The following is a 23,747-nucleotide window of genomic DNA, read 5'->3' as shown; positions in this document are numbered from 1 at the left end:
CAGTTTCACCTGTTCTTAGGGCAATGGTCTGTTCTTCAGGTCTTCTGCACCCTTTTGTTAAAATACCCTTCAGCAACTTGGGTATCACAAAATAGGAGATTTTAAATCTTTTTATTCCACAGGCAGTTTGATTAGTGGGTATGAGGGGAGAGAAGTTCAACTTCTGCTGTGCTGCTGTGATAAGGAATGTAGTCGTACTGTGACTTCAGTACCAGAATATAGATGTTTGGTCCCTTTTTCTGTTCATCCGTCCTGTCCTGGCGGCTGTCAGTAGAACACAGGGGAGCAGTGGGGTTAAATTCCAAATCCATTGTTTTGGTGCTGGCAATTCCAGGCCACTTGCCCCCTTCTTGAGCACACGTGCAATATTCCCTGCGCTGGAGCCCTCTCTGTGCTATGGAGCAGTGTCTTGGCTCTGTCCCTGTTTAAGCATCCAAAACCATGATGTGGCTGGGTGCGAGCTACCTGGCATAACTTTGTCCAGCCAACCCTTTTCACATCGTCTGGGCCTCAAGACAAGCCACCAGCGTTTTATTGCCTTTTTATTTGCACTTTATTTTCTTCTTTTCTGATAGTGTTTTACTGAAGAAGTGTGTTCTTTGAAGGGGCTGGATTGGGGATCAGCTGTTGTAACAGCTGTCTGTCTAACCTAGCCTTTTGTTCAGACACTTTGTGCAGAGGGGAATTAGAGTATATGGGGCAAAGTTTTTATTTATTCAGCTGCCCATAAGAACTTGATTGTAAATAAACCTGTGTTCTGCTTTTAAAACCCCACAATGCTCTGATTCATTTATTTGTGCGTCTGTGTATGAGATCTCGTTCTGAATGAGTGAAGAGGGGGACCCGAAATGTGTGTTTTCTGTGCTGTGTTTTTCTGATGAATTGTGGATTTGTGTTCAGCCGCACTGTGGGATTTGGTGCAGAGGGGGAAAGAGGATAATGCTCTTAGCTTGAAGCTGGACATCCTGCAGGTACATCCTGGGCTTGTACTATCTCAGGAATATTGCCTTGAGATTGAAGGAAGTCTTACCATGTTGAACAAGTGCCTCTGTCCTTGTAAGTCTGATGTATTCTTGGATATGGACTTGAGGAAATTAGCGTCTGTATTTTAGACACTGCTGAAAATAGAAGGATTTTTCTGCTGTGATACTTTGCTACTTTAAGTTTTTAAGCCAGTAACAGCAGTTGCATGTTTCTTTAAAAACATGAAAACCCTTGTTGAAGATAATGCTCAGGTTACTAGTACTTCAGAGTAATGAAGCAAAGCCTTCAAATTATAAACATTGCAAAATTTCAAAGCCTACAAACTTCATGCATAACTAAGAGCCATCACTGACCACCCTCCTGTTTTCATAAGCCTTCTGTTCAGCTCTTGGAAGTGAGAACTGCAGCAAAAATGAAAATATTCACATTGGCATTCTAAAGCATTTCTAAAGGCAAGATATTTTTTCTTGTGCATGTTGCTGTGGCAGAAGGTCCCTCATGAAAAGGCACCTACCAAGAGTCCAGGTGACCTTGGTTACTGTGGAAAAGCAGATCACTAAATGACAAGTCAGCATGATGAAAGATTATTGGGAGATTAACATAAAAACTGCAGGCTCTGCTGAGGTGGCTCAGAATGGGTTTAGGATGTTTGTAAGTTAGGCTGCTATACTTGTATTTTTCTACAATATGGTCACAGATTCTTACACAACGGGCTCTCTTCTGCCTGTTGATGCTCTTACAGAGTAGGTTAATATTACTTGAGGATAATGGCTAGCTAGCTGAGACTTTAAGCATTTTAGATTAAAATTCTTTTGGACTAAGGTGTGTAGGAAATTCTAGTGACCAATATTAGCTGCTTTTTTTTTTTTTTTTGCTATAGTTTATGTACTTCTATTGCCCCCTTTGCTTCAACCTGCAGAGAGAGGAAGGGAAAACAAAGGTCCCTGCTGTGCAGAGATGGCTGTTGCACTGTTTCTCTGCTAAAGGTGGAGCTGCCCTTCAAGTGGTTTTGAGGGGGTGGGTGGCTGGGCATCTTCTTCCAGACACAAGGCTGCATTAGGAATCATTTGTTACGGAGAAGCTGGTTCTGAGCTCCCCAAAGATGTTTGCAATGGTTCGTGTACCCACACCTTGGCCCTCAGAGGAGTAGCAGGAATAACAGGAACGTTCATTCCTCTCCTGAAGGACTAATAATTCTGCAGTGGCAGCAGCACAAACTCTTAACACCACCAGCTTTCTCCTTTTTGGTTTTGTGCTGTGTGACTGAAGAGAACTTCCTACAACCAGGATCTGGCTTTCCTTCAGGAACACAAGCACATGTGAATTTCCATGTTTTAGCACTCGCTGGTTTGCGTTTGCCAGAGTTGATTAAACAGAGTAGTGATTAAGCTTTCCAAATAATCCACCTCCAGTTAATAAAATGTTGCTGGAATTTGGAAGACATTGAAAGAGCTGAGGAACGCTGGTTCAGTGTTCATTTTTTGGAATAATTTGTGTACCCAGGCTACTATATTCAGGCAAATAGTGGTGATTGTTTGCAAAAAGCAAGCTTGATTTGTAACTGCAAGATTGCCTGAGATAGAGGAGTGCTCTTCAGGCTGGCAAGTGGAGAGGATATCATGTGATCTTCCTAATCAAACTAACAGATGCAGCCCAGTGGAAAGCTACAGCTGTTTATGCAGCTTGCAAGCCAAAAATTACACATATTGTTGTGCATGATATCAAGACCAAATTCATGGGAGGGGAAAAATGCTATTCTTTGGACATTGATAAACAGAAAAGCAGAATTGATTGAAGTCTCTGTTCATGTGTTGTATCTTGGATGTTGTGCCTCACTCTATAAGTAAATTAAGGAGGGGAGGTGTACTGGCTAGCAACCTATTATTTACATTCAGCATGCCAATGGGATGGTGGAACAATAATAGATAAACTGCTTAGTGATTATGAGGCTAATACATTGTTCTCAATGTTTGGTAGTCCTTCACAGTGGCATCTATTTATAGAGACTTGGTTTTATAAACTCCCTTTTTTGTAAATGGCTCTTGTCTGTTCAGCTTCTTATCAGGCTGGATGACTTGCAACCCTAGGAAGGAGAAGATAGAGAAAGAGCTTTAGAATAAAGCTGCTTTCAGTAACCATCTTGTTCTATGTAAGTCTGTAGTCCTTACAAAGCATGTGAGTATGACATTGTAGACCTTTTCACTGACGATCTGAGCTTCCTTAAGTAATGCTCTATGTTGCTGACTTAACCACTTTCTGGTTGAATCTTAGCCCAGGTACAATATTTGCTCTTGGAAGGGGATTAATTCTTGAAATCCTGGATGGACGCAACTAGAGACGTGCTTTCAAATCCCCTACAAATTGTCTTCCTTGTTTGCTAAGAGGTTAGTGATTCCCTCTGGTAGATGTGAAGAAACACAGGACATGGCTGCCTGGAAAATTCATCTTTCTTCAGTGGTTTAGACGTTCGAATCTCTATCCCGTGGCAGCTTCTGTGGCCTTTGGAACACATCAAGGTATTTAATGTTATTTGCTGGTTTGTTTATTTGGGTCTACAGCATGAGTAGGGTGTCTGTTCAGCAACAAATAACTATTCTGGACTTGGAAAACCTACCTATAGTTTATAAAAACAGAAATGCTTAAACACTTGTAAGTTCTGTCTCCAACCTCTACCTTACGTTTTTTCTAGCTTTCCAAGAAGGGAAGTATTTCCTTTTTCTACAGTCTTTTGTGTCTAAATGGGCCCTAGAAACTGTTTCTACTTTTGAAACAGTTTTAAAATGGGAAAGCAAGCAGTAAAATAGAACAGAAGCAATGCAAGGGTGGTCATACACTGTCAGGGTAATGGTCTGTCTAATACAGTAGACTCATTCTCATGGGTCCAGCAGGGAGAAGTGTAAGAATAGGGCACGTGTAGCATCGTCCTTTCCTGATGCTGCTCCTCAGCTTTGGTGTCTTACAAGGTGCAGGTTGTGCTTGGATCATCCCGTCCAACATATGCCAAAAGTTTTTTTCCCTGTGAATGCATCTAATCCTGTGAATCAATTCATATTGGTGATTTCCAGACCCTTTTGCAGCAACACACTGTGCTCTTGAATCTTGTGTTGTGTGGGGAAATGCTTCACTTTATTTTGAATTTGCTCTCTGATCACTTAATTGGATGCTGTTATTTTATGAGTTACGACAAAATGAAAAACTAATCTCTCTCTGCTTTATACCACTCAGATTTTCTGTATATCTCTGGATCTCTCTTGTGTCCTTTTTTTTTTCTCCTTTTTTTTTTTTCCCCCTTTAAGATTGTTACTCCAACTGCTTTGGTTTTTTGGCTTTTTGGTTTTTGGTTTGTTTTTTTTTTCCCTTGGGTACAAGCTATTCCCTACCCATAATTGTTTGTTACCTTTCTGGACAGGTAGCTGGACTGCTACATTCTTAAGGTCTATGCTATTTTGAGTTCAGTGATACCCTGCAAGTAATGGGTTGCATTTGGTTCTGATTTAGGAAAATACAGTAGGATAGATGAGTTCTCATTTTGGGTTTGGTCTGACTCCTTACCAATACGTACCACCTTTCTAGGTCTTAGACTGAGCATGCCATATCCAAGATGGGGATATGTAAGGCATTCTAAAACAGTGTAAATGGCATTCTCTGCGTTCTTGATTTATTTCCTAATAACTTCTCTGCTTATGTCAAGACATTCTTCTTAAGTGGTATCAAGTATAACTGCGCTTGTCAGACTACAGTTGTATTTTCTTTGAGTGCAATACTTCTCACTTACCACGATAGAATGTACGGTATTTTGTTACCTATCCAGTCTGTGTCATGAAGCACTCCTCCAACTTAACATAGAAAGCTTTATTTTTGGGAATCCATAATAGCTTTGTGTCTGTGGGCAGGCTAGTCACTCCTTATCTAGACTTCTTTCCATTCATTCAAGGATATGCTCAATAGCAAATGTCCCAGGACAGATAACACTGCTCTGTTGTATATTTGTAATGGTAAAAAAAACCAAAACAAAACAAAAAGAAACAACCCCCCCCCAAAACAATCCACGCCCTGAAATTAGCCAAAACCCATACATATTGCTATTTATTTCCTACATTTTATCCTATTGTTAATGAGATTACCTTCCTTCTTATCTCATGACAATTTAGAGCCTCTGATGACAGATCTTGAGGTACTTTTTGAAAATCGTACCTTGTGTTGACCAGTTTACATTTATCTGTACTCTTACATGTTTCTTCACAAAATTACTCTACCAACTTCTCTGCAAAGGTCAAGCTATATTTTCCCCTTCAGACTTTTCTATTAGTCTACTGACTTTTGTATATTAATTAAAAAGAGTTGATCTTAGTTTAAAATAGATTTTTTTAATGAGGAACTGCTAAAATAAAAAAAAAAAAAACCCAACAACCCACCTTCTGTGCTGCACCTGAATAGCTATTGATATGGGCTTTGGTAAACTATACATGGGAATGGAGTGCTTTACCCACCAAATATAATTACACTTTTATCTCATCCACCAGTGTGTTGTTTGTTTTTTTTTTCTGATATCTTTCCCAGGACCTTTTGGGGCAGAAAAGCTTCATTCAGCCACTGTCACATACCCATCTTTGACCATGAGTGGCCCTGACTCTCAAAAGACGAGTGGGAAGAATGCTGGTAAACAAATTATCTTCAAAAAAAGCAACCGTGACAAAGCTGTAAGTACCATAATAATGGTTTTATATAGGTCAGAGTTTTACTTGTAGTCAGACTGGAGACTTAGTAGAAAGCTCTCTCCTGTCACCTTCATTTTCTTTCGTGAAGAAGGACCATGAACTTTATTTAGTGCTAAATTTAAGGAAATTATGTCAACAGAGTTTATAGGGCCAGCTTCTCATATATCATAGTACAAGAGGAAGACAACTCATCTCTCGCTCCTCCTGGGTTGTACTCCTGATGGTAAATGTTTAAAACAAAGCTAATTAATTGTCTTTCCAACCTGATGGCACCAAAAAATTTTAAATCTATAGCTCTGGTGCACAAATATTCTGCCTTGGCAGGGGGGGTGGACTAGCTGATCTCCTGAGGTCCCTTCCAACCCCTGCAATTCTGTGATTCTGTAATAAATGCTGCACTTTTGGAAGCTGGTCTACATCAGATTTTCTGATGTCCTGAAGCATGTAAATAATCCTCTTGAGTCTGGTGGGGATTGAATGTTTGTTAGAAAAAAAATAAATATTCCTTTTTATATGGAATTGTTCTGATCTCTACAAGATTTATAGCTCTCTGCTGTGTTGTGCCCCCAACACACAATCACACAACCATCAACACTTTGTAGTTCAACCATGGTTGTCATCTTCCTACAGCTAACAATCTACCTTGGAAAGCGGGACTTCATTGACAACTCGGGGACTGTGGAACCCGTAGGTAAGCTCACAAGGATATGTGCTGCCTTCCTGCTCTCTTAACCCTAAGTATCCAGTGTTAATCTTTATTTTTTCCTTTCTTTCAGATGGTGTTGTATTGGTGGATCCTGCACTTATCAAGGGAAGATCAGGTTTGAGGTTTTATGCAACATATATTTCAAAGATTGTTAGTCCTCATTTTGAAGTCAGATGCTGAGATAGAACCTTTTTTATTGTTTTAAGGGTACAAATGTAACTCTGTTCCCCAGTGAATGGGCTTCTTACTCAATGTAATGTATCTTCTTACATATGATATGAATACATACTGGGTTATACAACAGTGTTGAAATGGGTTTCCCTGAGTCTGTAGTGCAGGAGGATTTTAGATCCCACCCTAGCTGCATTGTTAGCCTGCTGCATGCTTTACCCATTATGTGCTTCTTTCCAGTGTACGTGTCCCTGACCTGTGCTTTCCGGTATGGCCAGGAAGACATTGATGTGATGGGCCTCACCTTCCGACGGGACCTGTATTTCTCTAGGATCCAAGTGTACCCACCTGCTGACAAGCCAGAGTCTCTCTCCCACTTGCAGGAATCTCTGCTAAAGAAGCTGGGGAAAAATGCTTATCCCTTTTTATTTACAGTAAGTATCTTATAAAAGCCTCTGACCCTCTTCTCCTTGTCTGTTATTACTAGGTTGCTGAGGTTCAGTGAGGAACTGAAGGCAGGGATTAATAGTAAATTCATGTTAGGCAAAGTTCCAATTTTGAGTAAAATGTATAATTTTTTTTTTTTCTCTTATCATCCTAAATGATAAAGTACAAGAAGATCCTAAGTGCATTTGAAAAGTGCTTTCCTTGAAAAGGCAAGGAAACATGCAATGGCTTTATGCTAGCAGCAGCCCCATGTATCCTTGTTTTCCCCATGCCTGGAATGCTTTGCCCCAGTGCTCACAGAGCAATTGCCAAATCCTTTGTCTTTAAAAAATTTTGTGGATCAAACAAGCAGATCAAAAGCTCTTTACCAGATGCTGTCAGCAAATAACAGCTCATTGCCAAATTCTGGTTCTGACAGGATATCCTTCCAGTACTGTCAGTGACATGTCTGCTTTAGCATTCCCTAAGAAGATCCAGGTTTGAAAACCACATCCTCTGATATAGCAACAAATATGTCTTTGAATGATTCTACTAAATAAATTGGTACCTGTCTTAACAGTATGAACCACTCAAATACAGTCTAGTTATCTTCAAACTGCTGAGGTTTCTAATGGGATGTTAGCACTCAGTTTCCATGAACTACTCTGCAGCCTTCCCAGTTGATGTCTTGAGTTGCTGGCCCTGCCCAGGCCAGGAGCGAATGAACACTGGCTGGTCTTTATGGCCTTAGTTGTGTTTCTAATGCAGAGATACTTTACTCAAGCTCCAAGTCCATGTGAACAGTTAGTAGCACTGCTGTAAGCCTTATTGATTAGCTTGGATGGGGAGCCAGATGTTCCAGCTTCTGCTCGAAGCTGTGCCTCTAGGGCTCTGTTTGATTTTTAGACCAGGTGCTTCACGTGCCTGGACTTGTTTTACTTTTTACCTCTCTCTTCCCCCCCACCCTCCCCATTCCTTGGCTTTTAAAGTATTTTTGGAAGACAGGGGCTTGTTCATACAAGTAAGTATAAGACCCAGTATATTAAGGCACCTATCTTAGCCAGAACTTCAAAGGATTGCTACATTACAACAAGTGACTTCTTGGCTTCAGGAATGCTTTGTACCTTTTGTGAGTGATATGTTAATCAGAGTATCGAAGAGTTGGAAATCTTTGTAATATTGCTTTGGGGTATTTTTCTCTTCCTCCCACAGTTTCCTGATTACCTGCCTTGTTCAGTCTGTCTGCAGCCTTCACCTCGGGATGTTGATAAGGTGAGACCAATGGGATACTTGTGCTTATCATGGTTGGGGAAAGTCATATGGAAAAAGTCATGTGAATTTGTTTAACTAGCTTAAGAGTAGAATAAGGCAAGACTGGGGTTTACTGTGCTATGCCACAAACGTCATGACTCCAACTTAGCAGCTACAAGTGTGTGTTACAGACTTGGAATTTAAGTCCTCAGAATAAGAAAGAGAATCTAGTCAAATAGTAGCAAGACTACTAAATCTGCAGTGCTTGTAGTTTCCTTAACTGTACCACATGATTCGTGGGTTGGCTGCGCGTAAACTGATCGTAGCTGTCAGGCTACGTGCCTAAAATCTTGTAGATCGCTCTAAACAGTGATATGTTTAGAGTTAAGACCTGCTTCTGAATTAAAACAAATGCAGAGAAGGGCTGGCTTGCACGTGTGCATAAACAAAACAAAAACCCTGGTGTAAAGTCACCAGATAACGAGATGTTCTGCATGGCTTCTGATACTATTTAAAATATTCCTTTTATACTTCACTGGATGCTTCTCTGAAGCTAGACTAACAACTGGGCAAGGTGGGTTGCAGGTTATAGAATCCAGTGCTACAAGAATAAGCCGTGTTTTTTGCCAAGGACTTATATTCTAGCAAAAATTCCCATACTGCTCTGTAGAGAGTTATCTGGGACTCACACAGGTGTCCCACGGCAATATAAACCCATTAAAACAAAGATGAGCTTGGCCTGATTAGCCCTTAGATATTGGGAAATAAGAAGGTTGACTGTAAGTTAGGTATTGGCGTTACAAAGCTGTTCAGAAATTCAGTTCAGAAACTCAAGGCACACTGGAGAGCCTTGCAGGCTGATCAGTCTTACAACCAGCATGCTGCAAGCTCTACAGCGTTACTCTCGTTGCCTTTCAGGAGTAGGGAGTGTCATCTGCCAAAGGCTGGGAGCTAAGCCTCATTTATCAGAAGCAGCATGGAACAGGTGGATGCTGCCACACCAGTTGGCAGGGATCACTATTACAACAGTAGGAGGCCAGAAGAATTTGCAGCTGGCAGGAATTTGTCAATTTCTGGTGTATTGAAAGAGATTTAAACATCTGCAGATGTTCTTGTCTTCTGACACTGGTTTCACAGCTGTCTTGTCTCTCTCTGGCAGAGCTGTGGGGTGGACTTTGAGGTGAAAGCTTTCTCGACAGATAATTTGGAAGAGAGAATTCATAAGAGGTAACAGAATGTGTGTGTCTGTCTTCAGCTTTGTCCTTCTTAAAGGGGGTGGGTGGTTGGTTCAGTAATGCACCTTGGTTGATTATTCAGCTTTGACCCACTTGTCAGTGGACTTCTTGGGTGTAAACACATGTGAATGTGGAACTCCTTCCTCTGCCAAGCACTAAGTACCACCATGTTGTCCTCTGCTGCTTCCCAGGGATGCTGCACGTCTGCTGATCCGTAAGATGCAATATGCTCCAGAACAGCAAGGACCTCCACCTTGTGCAGAGACCACCTGGCAGTTCTTCATGTCTAACAAGCCATTGCACTTGAAAGCTTGCCTCAGTAAAGAGGTGAGGAGTTTGCCCTGGGACTCTGGGTGTCTTAGTATTGTCATGCCAATATGGATTTTGCTGCCCACAGCTACTTCCTGGGTTACTCAGATGGTCTCAGCTGAGACTGACTGGCCCAACACTTAGGGGCTCTAAATGTAATTTATATCAGTAGCTACTGTTAGAGGAGGCTGACACCTCATTATAAGACACACTTGAGGCTAAATAAGTAATTGAAGAAAGGGTCATGAATCATTGGGAAGGGTCATCTTGCCTTATCTAGCCTCTGTGAAGATATTTAATTGGGGAGGACTAGAGGGCTTTAGGGCTTGGGAGAAGCCTCTTGGCTGGATTTCTAAGCATTGAGTTCCTTATAGGTGTACTACCATGGTGAGCCCATTCCAGTCACTGTCACCATCAACAACAGCACAGAGAAAACAGTGAAGAAGATCAAAGTCCAGGGTATGTTTTTACTTTTGCTTGGGATTTTTTGAGGGTTAGAAGACTGGTGGGAGGGCTGAAAGAGAGCCATAATTTAGTGCTTGCAACAACTTAAGCAGGCAGTGTGGGACAAGTCAGGAATTTGTCCCTCCACCCTGTCTGTTGCTGTTTCTTTGCTGTTCATCAAGTGAAACACTGCAGCCTTTTTCCTGACTCTGATGGTATGGCTTAATTTCAGGCACCAGTATGTCCCCTCTAGTAAACAGAAAGGGTCTGACACCTGCAGCAGGCAAGGGCATTTGCTGTGGGGAAAAATCCACCTCTTCTGGGAGGCTGGTGGGAAGGGCTTCACCATCAATGTGTTGCTCCTGCTAACTGTGAATGTGCCTAGCTTGCCTGGGGTTTCAGAAACATCTGGCAATGTGAGAAACAGCCACTCTGCCAGCGATGGTGTAATTCCTCCTGAGGAACTGGGGGCAGGGGCTGAGTTTCAGAGATGTTTCAGTACTGTGCTTGTGTTTTATTTGTGGCACTACGTTTTCATCCCACAAGCCCCATTGCACTTGGACATGTGGAAGACAGTCTGAGAGACAAAGGATGAGAAAGAGAAGGGAAGAGAAGGAAGGAATGAAGTTGCTGAAGTTTTTACAAAACTCTGTATTAGAAAAAGCCAATTCAGTGCTGATCTTGGATGCACTATCTAGTGATTCCTGAATATTTTTAGGCTGACTCGCCTCTGTCAGGCTTCACAAGACTTTGTTGATCCCCAGATTCTCCCCTCATCAGTGTTCCAGTCAAAATTACTCTATTTTTTTTTATGCTTGATTCAAGAATAAAAGCCATTTATTATCACAGGCTCTTGACTGCAGTTTTATATCCAATCTGCTTGATTATGGTATCTCCTGAATGCAAATGCATTGACTATAGATACATAAGAGATACCAGAGAGAAAAGAAAATAAGAAATACTTTGAGAAGATGGAGGTCTTTATAATGAAAGGCTGTCAGGGGAAACTGTGTGTTACTTTTTATCACCTCCAAATCAAGGCTGGATGCCTTTTAGGGAAGATATTCTTTGGCCATTTGTGGTCTCTCTCCAGGTCAGGTTGTCTGACCTCGTGGTCCTTTCAGGCTCTAAATGGATGGGTTTTCCTACTGTCCTCATCATGTCTTCCATTCCTGAGACTCAAGGGCAGGGCAGCTATGTTGCTTCTGATGCATATGCACAACTGATTGTCCACTTTCTCTCTCAGTGGAGCAGGTTGCCAATGTGGTTTTGTACTCCAGTGACTTCTATACAAAAGTGGTAGCTTCCGAGGAAGCACAGTGAGTGAATACTCTGTTTATCCGTTCTTGCTCCTTCATACCCTTTTAATTACCCTCCTCCTCAGCAATGGAGGGTACTCCGGGCTGTAGTCTAGCAGTTGCCTGCTGTTATGGTGCTCTCTCTGCAAACCTCATGTGTGCGTCCCTCACACCACCTGCACTTTTCTCATAGCCAGCAGGTACCCTGCACCTTTTTTTCAAGAGAATGGAGAGGAGGTTGCAGAAGAGGGGTTTTGTTTGAAGAATAATTAGCTACTAGAAAAACTTAGCAGGGGCTGTGGAAGGCACTCCATTGCTTGAAATAGAGATGCAGTTTTTCTGAAAGGTGCTGCTGTTTGAGCGGAAGTCATGGATGCTCCAGCCTGAGATCAGTCTCTCATACCACTTCATTTGATTTCTTCTGGCCTTGGAAAGCACATGAGAGCCTATTGACAGTGTGGAGAACCACTTGCTCTTTTGCATTGCACTGCATTGGCAGTGCAGCATTGAACTTTACTTTATGAGGAGAGCTGGACACACCCAGACACTTTATATTTTTCTGATTTTTTTGCTGTGTAACCAAGGGACATGTTTTCCATTGAGTTCTGGTCTTTCAAACTAGGATTTATTTTATCCAAATTTAGATGTCTGCAGCATAGTTTGACCTACTTTGGAAGTCTGCCTTAATGTGAAATTAATAATTCTCTGCAAGTGCTTGTTCCTCTCTGCTGATTATAAAGGGAATTTTTGTGACTAGTTTAGTTGTAGACATCTGCGTTGTAGACAACTAAATTTAGACAGATAAACTCCACTCCTTTTGGATGGCTTTGTAATCATTCTTTTAAATTATCTTGGTTGGGTGTGTATTGCTTCCCTTCTCTCACCTGCTGCTTATTTTCAGGGAAAAGGTGCAGCCAAACAGCAGCCTGACCAAGACACTGACACTTCTACCATTGTTAGCAAATAACCGGGAGACCCGGGAAATAGCTCTGGATGGAAAGCTAAAGGATGAGGATACCAACTTGGCTTCTAGCACCATGTGAGTAGAGTTTTAAATTGTCTTAGCTAGTGGACAGTGTCTGTAAATGTGTGTCCAGATGGGTTGATCTAAGTTGCAGGACTTAGCTTGTCATGTTCGTTCAGGGTAAATAGTGATCACAAATCTGGAGAGTCATTAGCTGTCCTGACGCTTGTCTGCTCTGTCACTTTCAGGAGAATAGGGTGTTCACATAGTTCTTGCTCCAGTCATATATTGTCACTCCGTTGCTGTGCTGCCTAACACTGCTGTCTGTTTTCTCTGGTAGTATTAAGGATGGGATAGACAAGACGGTGATGGGGATTCTGGTTTCCTACAAGGTCAAAGTGAAGCTCACTGTTCCAGGGTAAGAACAACTTTTTGCTACATCTGCATAGAGTTGAGAGGGGAGTGTGTGTATTTCATTGACAAGTGGGGAGAGGGCAGGACAGTCCACCCTAAGAGAAAGGGCACATGTAGGATATCAGGCTCCCTCTAAAGCATAAATTGCCTGGAAATCAGTCTTGGCCTATCCAAAGAATTTGTCCTGAGCCAAAATGGTTGGATTACTTTCCTTAGATACCGTATGACTTTATTGCTGAAGTAGGAACCTCTGGTTTGCATTGCAATTTTTTGTTTCAAATCCATAATTTATTTTCTGAAAACTGAAGTAAAACTTTGTGTGAGCTTTTATGTTGATGTTCTTGTTCTCCCAAAGCAGAAGGTAGAGATATCTGCCTGGGAGTCGTAAATACTGTAGCTCACGTTCTGTACTGAGCCAGCTTTCTGGGAGAAGCTGATGTTGTCAAGATGAGCTAGTTTCCAGCATACAGTCCAAAAGAGGACAAGGATAACTCTGGTGATAGTCACTATTTACATTTGTATTTAATTCATCTGTCCTTCTTTCTAGTATAAAAATGAGTCAATGATTTGCCTAAAGCATGATAAAATGCTGCCTACTGTGGTCCTCTGACCTTGTCCTTTGACTCTCAGAAAAGGACCCATACCCAACACTTGGTCAGGAGTTCATAAACATAGACACTTCCTCTATGGAAAGAACATGAAAAATTAAAATTACTTTTTTAAAAACCAAGTTTATTTGATTGCTATGCTTTGTCACAAGTAGCGAGGAGTATATGAGGAAGGTGATTTAGTCCACCAATAAAACAACATTTGGTAGAGCACTGAAATGGAAGGGCACTAAATATGCTTGCGTTTCTCTCCTTGTTTTCTTCTGTAGCATGCTGGGAGACCTCACTTCCAGGTAAATGTTATCTTCCTTTTCAGACCATGCAGTCAGTCGTTAATTTGTCTTAACTACCCTCTTTCCTATTCTCTTTCTTGCCACCCTAAAAAAAAATAAATCCAAAACTATCCCCTAATCTGACAGAAATAAGAATTCTGTGCATTCAGCTGTGAAAATTAAGGAATTACAAAAATATCTCTGATTTTTTAGACATGCAAGTACATTCAGCACATAAACCCAGTTTATTAAAGTGGATATGCCTGGGATATTTGTGGAGAAATCAGAGTTTAACACTTTTTGAGGGGGAAATTGTGATTAGAAAAAGATGAAGGAATGGATGAAGCTGGAGTCTGGGGCTTGGGGCTGGCCTGAGGTGGGAAGGGGACTGAACCAGGCATGAATTTAGCTGTGGATCTGATGCATTCTCTCTTCTCCCCAAAGTGAAGTGGGTACAGAGCTGCCATTTCGTCTGATGCACCCCAAACCTGAGGAAAAGAGCACATCAGGTCAGTTATGCCTGGTTTTTGCCTTTCTTCATTTACAGACTGATGTGAAATCTTAACATTGCAAAGCTGATAGTGATTTGTTCTACAGAAACCTTTAGAGTCAACAAGACTCCAGTATGGGGGCTGCTCTGTGTGTGCGTATAAGTATGTGTGTGTATATATATCTCTCTCTCTCTCTCTCAACCTCAAGGCACAAAAGAACAGGGAGAAGGGAAGCTAAGATAGGAGAAGGTGGAAATGGGTCATGTTCCCTTTTAGTCTTTCATTTATGGAATCACAACTCAAAACACAGGGGCATGAGGAAGCACTGCATGGTTAAATCTCATGACTACTACTGTGCAGAATGTCCTGAATGAAGCTGTCAAGAATTCCCAGATTCCAATATAGCAAACAAGAATCTGTCACAGAAAACACCTAAGACACATGAGCATTATAAAAAGCAAAATATTTTTAGGCAAAGTTAAGAAGCGATAAAACTGTTCGTGATTTTGGAATCCCTGTTACCTTGATGTGGCATTGGCTGTGGTGTCTGAGGCGTGGCCTTATGCTCAGTGCGTATCTGAGAGGAATATCCCTTCAGAGTCAGGTCAGTAAATGGAAGTGTATGAACTTTAAAGCAGTGTAAGGAACTAGGATCAGATGCGAAAACTGCAGGCTGTCTTGAGCATCTGTGTTCTCCTCCCACTTCTTCAGGCCCTCTGTTCTCTAATAGCGAACATGCAGAAACTGCAAGGTGTTTGCACTAAATCAGGAGCTCCTGTACAGCATCTGAAGTGGCTATGGAACACAAAACACTGTGTCAGCTTTTTGATGTTGGGGCTGTGATAGATGGGTCATCTTGTTCTGCCCTCTGTGTTTGGACAGAATTGCATGGGCTTCAAAAAAAAAAAAAAAACCCCACAGCTGCTTCTGCACTGCTTTTTTCTTTCATTTTTTTCTTGGGCCCAAACTTACCTAAAGCTTCTGTATCTAAGAACATGACCACTGGAAGAAGATGAAGGAAGCTATGGAAGGAGTTATCTGGAGATAGATGCTATGTTCTATACTGGAAGCATTATAGAGGGGTGACTTTAGTCCTTATTGTGTGAAACTGTTGGAGGAATCTTATATGGGTAATGAGAAGGGATACTGGTGATTCCCTCCACACTCAGTTGCTCTGGTTGGAATCACTGTTTGCTAATTATGGATGTGCTGGAGTGGTAGGTTTCTTCACTCCTCTTTGAAAATTGCACCATGGGAAACTCACTTCCACTGGGAAAACCCCTGCTGTGAGCTGTGCCTGCAGGGCCTTTCAAACACAGATGAAGAGCCCGCTCATCGGGAAAAGTGTTTTTACACCCCCATCAGAGTAGCACAATGAGTCTAGGAAGCGCCTTCAGGACAAATCCACGAGACCTGTTCCACTTTCACCTGCTTTCTGCTGTGGCTGTAAAGGAGATGGCCACATCACTGGGGAGTAGCAGAGCATACCCCACAAGCAGCATGCAGTCCAGAGCTGCCTCCAGCTGGCCTGTGAGGTGGATATCGGGTCCTCAGGGTTGGTTCATATGACTAGTAATGTGGGATCACCTTGGGAGAAGCTGCTGTGAAGCAAGTGCTTTTGTTGGCATAGCTATGCCCATGCTGTGGGTTTCACTTTTGTGCTGCAGGGCAGCAAAACGCTGCCAGCAAAACACTGACGTTGCTGCACACTTGATCACGGTCTCAAATGTGTGAGTCACTGTGGGAGAGCCGCTTTGGCAAGGGTCTTCTGTCTCTTCTGGTAGCTTGTACGCACTGAAGTGTTTCCATTAGTTTCCTGTAGCAATCCCCCTGCCCAGGAACGTGGTGAGGGGGTGGGACTGGCACCAGTGGCTCCAGGAGCAGTGGCTGGTGATGGCCATCTAGTGTCCTTGGAGAGCCTCGCAGGGCAGAGGGGCTGGTGGGGCAGCTCAGGGCTGCCAAATCTGGAGCTTTCAGGAATATGGAGAAAAGCTTGAGAACTTCAAATAAGGACCTTCCAAAGGCTCAGGTAACTGTAGAGAATTTTCTATTTTTAGAATGGTGTGATTTTTTTTTTTTATGTGACATTTTTTGGTGCTAACAATGCCACAACCCCCTCTTTATTACTTATGTTTCAGGCAGGTAATTCTGGCAGAAGCAGTTGTAATATGAGCAAAAATGGAAGTCAGTTCTCCCTTCTAAGATCATTTCAAAGGAAGGCTGATATACTCCTTTATATAGCACACTCAAAAGGATGTGGGCAGAAGACTTTACAAGGGAAACGGAGAACTGCAATATTTCTCAGATCACTTCCACCAACACATCCTCTTACCAAAGGCACAGCCCACGTATTGTTTGCTACATCAAAGTATTCTAGGAGCTTGCTGTCAGCTATGGCTCATGTATTTTGTACAGATGGAAACTGCGAGTTTCTTACAAACTGAAAAAAATACAGGTAGTTTCAGGAGCTTATCCCATAGGAAATCCCTGCAAATGGTTAACTTGAGAAATAAGTGCTTTCTTTTAAGACAAAGATACTGTAACACAACAGAAAATTCCTCTGAAGCCTGCATAGCTGACTTGAAAACTGCGCTGGAATGTGGTGTCTGAGCTCATTACAGGGAATAAAACAGCCTTCCATATGCAGCTGGTAAACTAAAGCTCTTCTTGGCTTTATTGGCTGGTAGTTTTCCATGCCCTGTGCCTAATCACTCTTCCCAATTGTGAGTTCATGCTTTTTAAAATTTTTATTCTACCACCTTAGTTCATAAACTCTTGAGAAATAAGATGTGTTTCATTAGTGAAACACCATCTAATTTGGAATCGAGCAAATCAGGCCTTAATTGCAGAGATGGAGCTTCAACAAACAGCGTTTAGACTCTCAAAGGCCCCAAAAGATAGAATTTTTCTTTGTTGGCTTGCTTGGCAGCCTCTGCAGTGGGTGTAGGCAGGGATGCATGCACAGGGAATTTTGAGATCACTCCTTATCTTCTGTTTCTGTTCCCCTTTGTTTTTACCGATGAGTCAGTAGTGACTAGTTTGCCTATTGCACCTCCCTGCTTACTTGACTGTCACTTCATCTTAAGCCACAGCTGGGAGAGAGGAAAGAAGTCAAAGCAACCATCTTTGAGAATCAAAGCTAAAGTGGGATTAAAAAATGCCACATATTATGATTTATACTTTGCAGTGGGGTAATATTTTTTTCCCTTCTCTAGGCAAGGTGATTTATGGCAAAAGTAAATAAAACATTTGTAGCATCAATATATTTAATCATGGAGGGCTGATTTAAGTGTAGAGAACCTCAGAAGGATAAGCTTCTCAATTTGACTTTTTTAGGGCCAAACTGGGGCAAGTGTGACCAACTGCTGTGTGCTTTATTTCACAGCAGATTGCTTTGCCCTTTTTACTTTCTGTGAGCGAGCTCTGAAGTGTTCATCACTCAGTAAAAAGCAGATGTGTCAGAATGCACAGCTATTGCAGATTGCTCTTTTCTGCGCTTAGAGGAGACGGAAAAGGAATGAGTTGCTACCTCTCCTTTCTGTGTTTATTTATAGCTTCCTTGTCTTGGACTTCTTGTAGGCCAGCATTTGCCTGTTTCATGTGTGCTAGTTTTGCAACTGTTTTTGGACCCATGTGGTTCACAGGTGGTTATTTTTAGGCAAAGCAGCTCCTGTCGCATTGGCAGTCTGTCTTTTCTGCCTGTTGACAAAAATGGATAGAGGTCTGTTTCTTTTAAAGATAGATTCAAACTGGGCTGTGTCTCTTCACACTTCCAAGATCTTTCCCAGTCAGCAGTTAGCCCAGAAGCTCCTGGTGGTTTTTTTCGCAAGGCTGTGGTCTCAGTGTGAGTTCTTTGGTCTGAGGTTTTCCTGCCCTTCTCCTGATGTCTTACATTTTGTGGGCCTATGTCTTGGACACTGGCCTTTGTTTTGGCTGTTGTTCAACAAATGGTCATTTTTCTGCTCCCTTGTTAAACTTGCACAAAAGGGCTGGTTTCAAGAAATCCATAAATGCTTTGTCCCTTTAATATTAAAGCTATACTTGCCCTGTATTGCTATTGTAACTTCCAGAAATTAGTGATTTTTTTTTTTAAGCACTTTAATATCTTGACAAATAACACAGCCTACTCCCTTCCCCCTCCCCCCTCCACCCCCCCAAAGTTAAGTGAGGTTAGAAGTAAGCTTATAATGAAAATTACCATATACCACAACTTTAATTATATGGAATAATTTCTGTGGCTGCATAATAAAAGCTTACAGAAAGCTCTCTGCAGAGAGTATGATGACATTCTGGAGCCTCACTGATCCTTGAACACAGCCCCCTCCCATCCCAACCCTCAAAACAATTGCTAGGATGCCAGTTAAAAAAAAGTCTACCCATTTTCACATTCCTGAGAATTTTTCGATGTTGTTAAATAAGCCACAGGGCAGCAAGAGAAACTATGTGGAATGGGGCTGACTCCTGCTAGGGTGCTGATGTGGCCATTTAACAAGCTACATGTTAGTATAGTGGCCTGAAAGTAATGTAGTGCATCTTTGAGTGTGATCTTACATCTGAGGTGTGTGATAAACATTACTCTACTGCCATGCTACATAGGTATTGATTCAATAAGCATTTATCTGACAGTAAAGTATATGTCCAACTGAAACAGTACCTATTTTTCTCCCCTCAACCCATTGTGTGAAATTGGCTTCAAACTGCATTGGTGGGTATCACTCAGCTTCACCCACATCATTGATGTCACTGTTCCCATAGTAATGAACATACTTCAAAGAGGGGAAAGAGAGCAGACTATTTAAAGAATAAAAACTGGAGGAAAAATGAAATGAGAATGATGCTTTGTGTTGGAAATTTTTTAAGTTCTGAGTATTTCATTTTAAATCCATTTCAACCAAGCACGTATGCCCTGAGACTTTCTAGACTTCACCTTGGCTCCTGAGTCTGGATAGACACCATCATGAATGTCTTTACATGATCCATCCTTTGAGGCATTTTGGCTGGAATGGCCCCATTTGGTACACTTTTAATGCTGACTTTTCCAGCAGTGCTAGTTTGGCACTTGTTGCCCTTGATTTTAGTATGCGTTGTGGGTGGGAATTCTCGATGTGGCCAGTTATGCAGTCACTGAAGCATCCCGGATCCCTGGTGACTCTGCAGAAAGATGGCCTAGGTGCGCTTTGCTCCCTGATTTAAACTCATGATAAATAAGCCAGTGAAGCAACTGTTACTTGCTAAAGTAACTGTGAGAACAACAAAAAAATCCCTGTCCCCAGTTCATCACTGCAATATGGTCTGTTCTGCTTATTTTAGGCTGTGCTGAAACAGCTGATTCTGTGAATCCTGCTAGCAAGCAGGATTCATTATGATGTGGTTAGCAAAGATCCCACTAAAGAAACACAAGTGACAAAGTTCTTAGGATTATATTTAGGCAAGGATGAAATCAGGAGTATTGTTTCAAGTGCATAAATTATCTAATTGGAGACCACCTAGGCCATTCTGTATTCCGACCTTGTTTGATTTTAATACCTTCATGTTTATTGAACAAGAATATGGTCTTCTCATCTGCTGACTACTTAAATTTCAGTGACAGACCAATTAAGACTAACTTCATGTCACTCAGGCACTGTCATCTCTGAGTAGAAGTGTGTGCACAGATGTCTCTCACAGCTGTGACCACTAGCAAGCATACCTGGGAAAAATCTGTCTTTGTTTCTCAGCCCTTCTGATGTCTCGGGCAATGTTGCTAGAGTGCTTTTCCATTTGGGAGATCAAGTTTTGCTTCATCAGGCACATGTATGCACATTTTGTGACTTTCTGGAATTCTCCTTGTGTTACTGTAAATCCTACTGCTTGTCACTGTTTTGTCAGTTTATAATTTTTTCCTGGTTATAGTGTCCACTGTTCTAACTACTTGGTGTGTCTTTTTTCCTCCTTTACTGCATGCTGATGACTGCAGGGAAGGATGGGTAAGTTTATTTTAGCAATATTTCACATTGTAGCCACAATTGTGCATTAACTCTTAGAAAATTCCTCAAAAACTGTCCACAAATCCACAAGGTTCGCAGAATATGAGCTTAAATCCAAAGTGAGTAAATTACTGTGACTTGAAAAATTACTGTTATCAGCTGAACAGCAATGACTGACCATGTGAAACTAGTTTAAGAGAACATGCTTTGCCTCACAGTTGGAGGAAGGGATGTGTTTGTGGTCAGCTGACACTCTGTAGCTCTAAGTTTCAGGAACTCTGTAGGTTTGACCATGTGTCCATATCTAAGTACAGAAGGAAAAAGGATGAAAGGTTTCACATTTTATTTCCAGACAAAGACCCTTTGAGGCTGCAGGCTGTTCAGCTAGCTGATAAATACTTAGCTGGAATGGACATGATTCGGTATAGATACAACCTCCTCAGTTTGTGTTGACTTGCTCAATCAACTGCTTTTCATACTAGCTAGAATACCACCAGTGAAGATGATGCCCATGGGAATGTGATCCAAATCCCTTTGCAGACATGGGAAACATTACCAGAGTCTGCTCCAGGCTTCTCTTCTTCCTCCTATATGTTGCCTTTAGTCTGCTGGTGTAAAAAAAAATGCTAACATAATTTTAAAAGACTTGTGTTTCTTCCATTTCAGTGAAGCAGAGATGGTATTTGAGGATTTTGCTCGCCAACAGCTAAAAGATACGCCTGATGATGAAGAAAAGAATGATGAGTGACTAAAAGAACAAGCTGCCAGAGAAGCTATGTAGTCTGGCATCAATTAGAAATTTAGGACCTAGGTTTCTAATAAACTGCATGTTCTCAGTGCATGCTTGGTCTTCCAGGGATCAACCCTGAGATCAGTGGACGTAAAATAATGAATTTGTATTGCTTATTAAAAGTTGCAGCTCTAGAAGAATGTAGCAAGCTCAAAACCTGATGCTTACTCGAGCTACCAGGGAAGGACAGGAAGGCTGCCATGCCATGACTTCTGCTTTCAGGGCTACCTAATAAAAAGGTTGGTTTCTTTCACCACTGATGAGAGTTTAAATGACGGTTGGTGCAGCCTGCCTAGACTTATGCAGTGTCAGAGAGCCTCTGACTTTGAAATGCTAATGAACCAAATCTTGGTCTGGAAGGCTGGCTTTTGCAGCCTTTGGTGATTCATTGAAGTTCATTGATTTTATTTCCTTTTGGTTGCTTTTGCCTTTATGCTTTACCAAATTCATCTAGTGAATATTCTCAGTGCTAGCACAGTCCCCCTGTGTGGCTTATATCCACTTTCTGTACCATTAAATATCTTGCAGGTTATCTTCCACAGCAGCTATAGTGCTGAAATACAATGTTAGCTTTCTAGCAATATGCTTAACAACCACGTTATTAAAGATGAAAGAAATGTGCACTGTCCATGAATTCCTTAACAAAGCTCCCTATATTCAACACCAAACAGAGAACTGTTAGTCCAGACTGGTCCTGTCTTTAATCTAGTTTCCGGTATATAACAGTGCTTCAAAAGAGGGTACAGTAAAATTAGGGAGGAAATTCTGGAGCAGCCTGCTCTGAGAAGCCTTTTCCAACATCCATCTGCCAGAGGTTGGTTTATGCTCTAAAAATGAGATTGTATTCTGCAAACTTTGTTCTTTGTTGATCTGGATATTCTCATTATCCATGTAAATGTCTAATCCTTTTGTGAATCTCACTTAATTTTGGCTGAAGTGAGTTGCATCAGCTAATTACATTTTGCATGTAAAACAACTGGTGTTTTCTTTTTCTTGTTTTTGCTCTAAATCTGCTTTTCAATGTCCCTGGTTTAAATTATCCTGGAAAGTCTGAATTCAGGGCCTACATTTATTAATATAAACTTATGTTTCCCACCCTATGCACCGGAAAATTGAATTAAGAGCTTTCCACTTATATCTTAGTTAACTACATGCTTTTAACATAGAAGAAAATGAGAGACACATATTTGAGATGTCCGTTTCCTCCCAGCTGGAGTGGGAGTCTTGGTGAAAGCCTGCTGTAAGCGTGTTGCACTTCCATCCTGCTTCAGACTGCAGAGGCTCTGCAAACTGAGCTTGCCGACTCTCTGGCTTCGGTTACTATTGATAACTATAACAAGCCAAAGCAGCCTGCTTTGGAGAAAAGCATTTCTGCAGAATCGTTCTATATACGACCTTGTTTTTTGAGCAGAGGTCTCTTTTGTTTTTTCTTATTGACTTAATCATGGTTACAAGCTTTACTTCTACGAGTTGTCTAAAGGGTTTAACCAAACAGCTTTATATGTGGCCTCTCACGCTTACAAATAGGTTGGGTTAAAAGTAAAGCCTTCTCCTGTTTTGCTTCTGTAAACTGGTCTTGATTAAGATGCTGAGAGTGGTGAATTAAGACCACAGCTGATTCTCAGTTCCATCAGTGCTCTCACCTAATACCACCTGTTAGTGTGTTTGGTTCCATTAGTCACAGCTGTCCCACCTTAGATGAAATTGCAAGAGGCAGTGTGTTTGCTCTGCTGGTTGCAAGTATGCTGGTTTTGGAGAGCTGGTGTTCAGGAAATCCTTTAAAGATGCTAAGAGGAGGATGTGGGACAGTGTGTGACAGTCTTCCAGTCTTACTTGGAAGTGTGGCTTCCTCTGCTGAGGTGTTTCCTTCAGTATTTCTGGCTGCTGGACCTATAATTGTCCAGTAAACTTAGAGGCCTGGTTTTTTGTTTTTTGTTTTTTTTTTAAATATGTCCACCTTGTGAGGCACCGCTGTTGCTGCCTCAACTTCAGTGGCAGTAGTGACTTTTGTAAGCTGTGTAACAGAATCACAATGGTTGTTAAATCTGTTCTTTTGCCTGGTCTTAGGAAAGCACTTTCAGACACGGACTGTTTGTTTAGCCCATGCTGGACATTTGCTCATTTGCTCAGAGAGCGAGCGCTTTCTGCTGGCTCCTTCAGCTCCCGTTCCTCTGCCCTTCAGGCAGCAGATGCTGACCTCTGTCAGCAGAAAAGAGGTCTCTAGCTGGAGCTGTTTGCCTCTTATCTTTTCTTTCTTCTGGTTCTGTTGTTACATTGGTCAGCCCTGTGGCCTGCTAGTCATATTTACAGCTGGGGGAGAGCAATCCAATTTCCCGACCCTGTGCCTTTGATGTGGTGGGACTCCATTTATAGAAAGCCTGCTAGCTTGAGGAGAGGGATGCGCTCCGGTAGTGATACCATCTCTGAAACTGCTGCTTTTGAGCAGAGCTCTTATCAAATACAGGGCCTCTGTGCTTCAGCTGGCTGCTCCTGGGACTGGTTTGGTGACAGATGGTTTCCCCTTGTACATATTTATGAGATCCCAACTGAACCACTCCATAGTGTCCCATAGCTACAGCTATGGGGGCATTAGAGAAACAAGTGCTCTGGGGCTGAATTACCTCATACTAATGGTGTGGGGAAGGGCTGATTCAGGCACGAGTGTGTCTGTACTGGGAAATAAAGTGGTGTGTGGCAGCA

At 41.8% G+C, this 23,747-nt stretch overlaps 1 protein-coding gene across 1 annotated transcript; it reads left to right on the top strand.

The window, feature by feature from the left end:
• Nucleotides 1-4,768: 4,768 nt before the first annotated feature.
• On the top strand, nt 4,769-21,005 carry LOC104528376 (S-antigen visual arrestin). The gene is given in 17 exon segments (XM_029086053.1): nt 4,769-4,775; nt 5,463-5,535; nt 5,537-5,684; nt 6,333-6,393; nt 6,479-6,523; nt 6,820-7,013; nt 8,218-8,277; nt 9,416-9,483; nt 9,683-9,818; nt 10,175-10,259; nt 11,491-11,563; nt 12,444-12,581; nt 12,847-12,924; nt 13,798-13,821; nt 14,245-14,309; nt 20,248-20,257; nt 20,924-21,005. Coding segments are annotated over 17 exon segments (1,347 nt in total).
• The last annotated feature ends 2,742 nt before the right edge of the window (nt 21,006-23,747 follow it).

Source organism: Antrostomus carolinensis, unplaced genomic scaffold (genome assembly GCF_000700745.2).
Source record: "Antrostomus carolinensis isolate BGI_N321 unplaced genomic scaffold, ASM70074v2 scaffold39057, whole genome shotgun sequence".
NCBI classification, from domain to species: Eukaryota; Metazoa; Chordata; class Aves; order Caprimulgiformes; family Caprimulgidae; genus Antrostomus; species Antrostomus carolinensis.
This window is presented reverse-complemented; position numbering and strand designations above follow the sequence as displayed.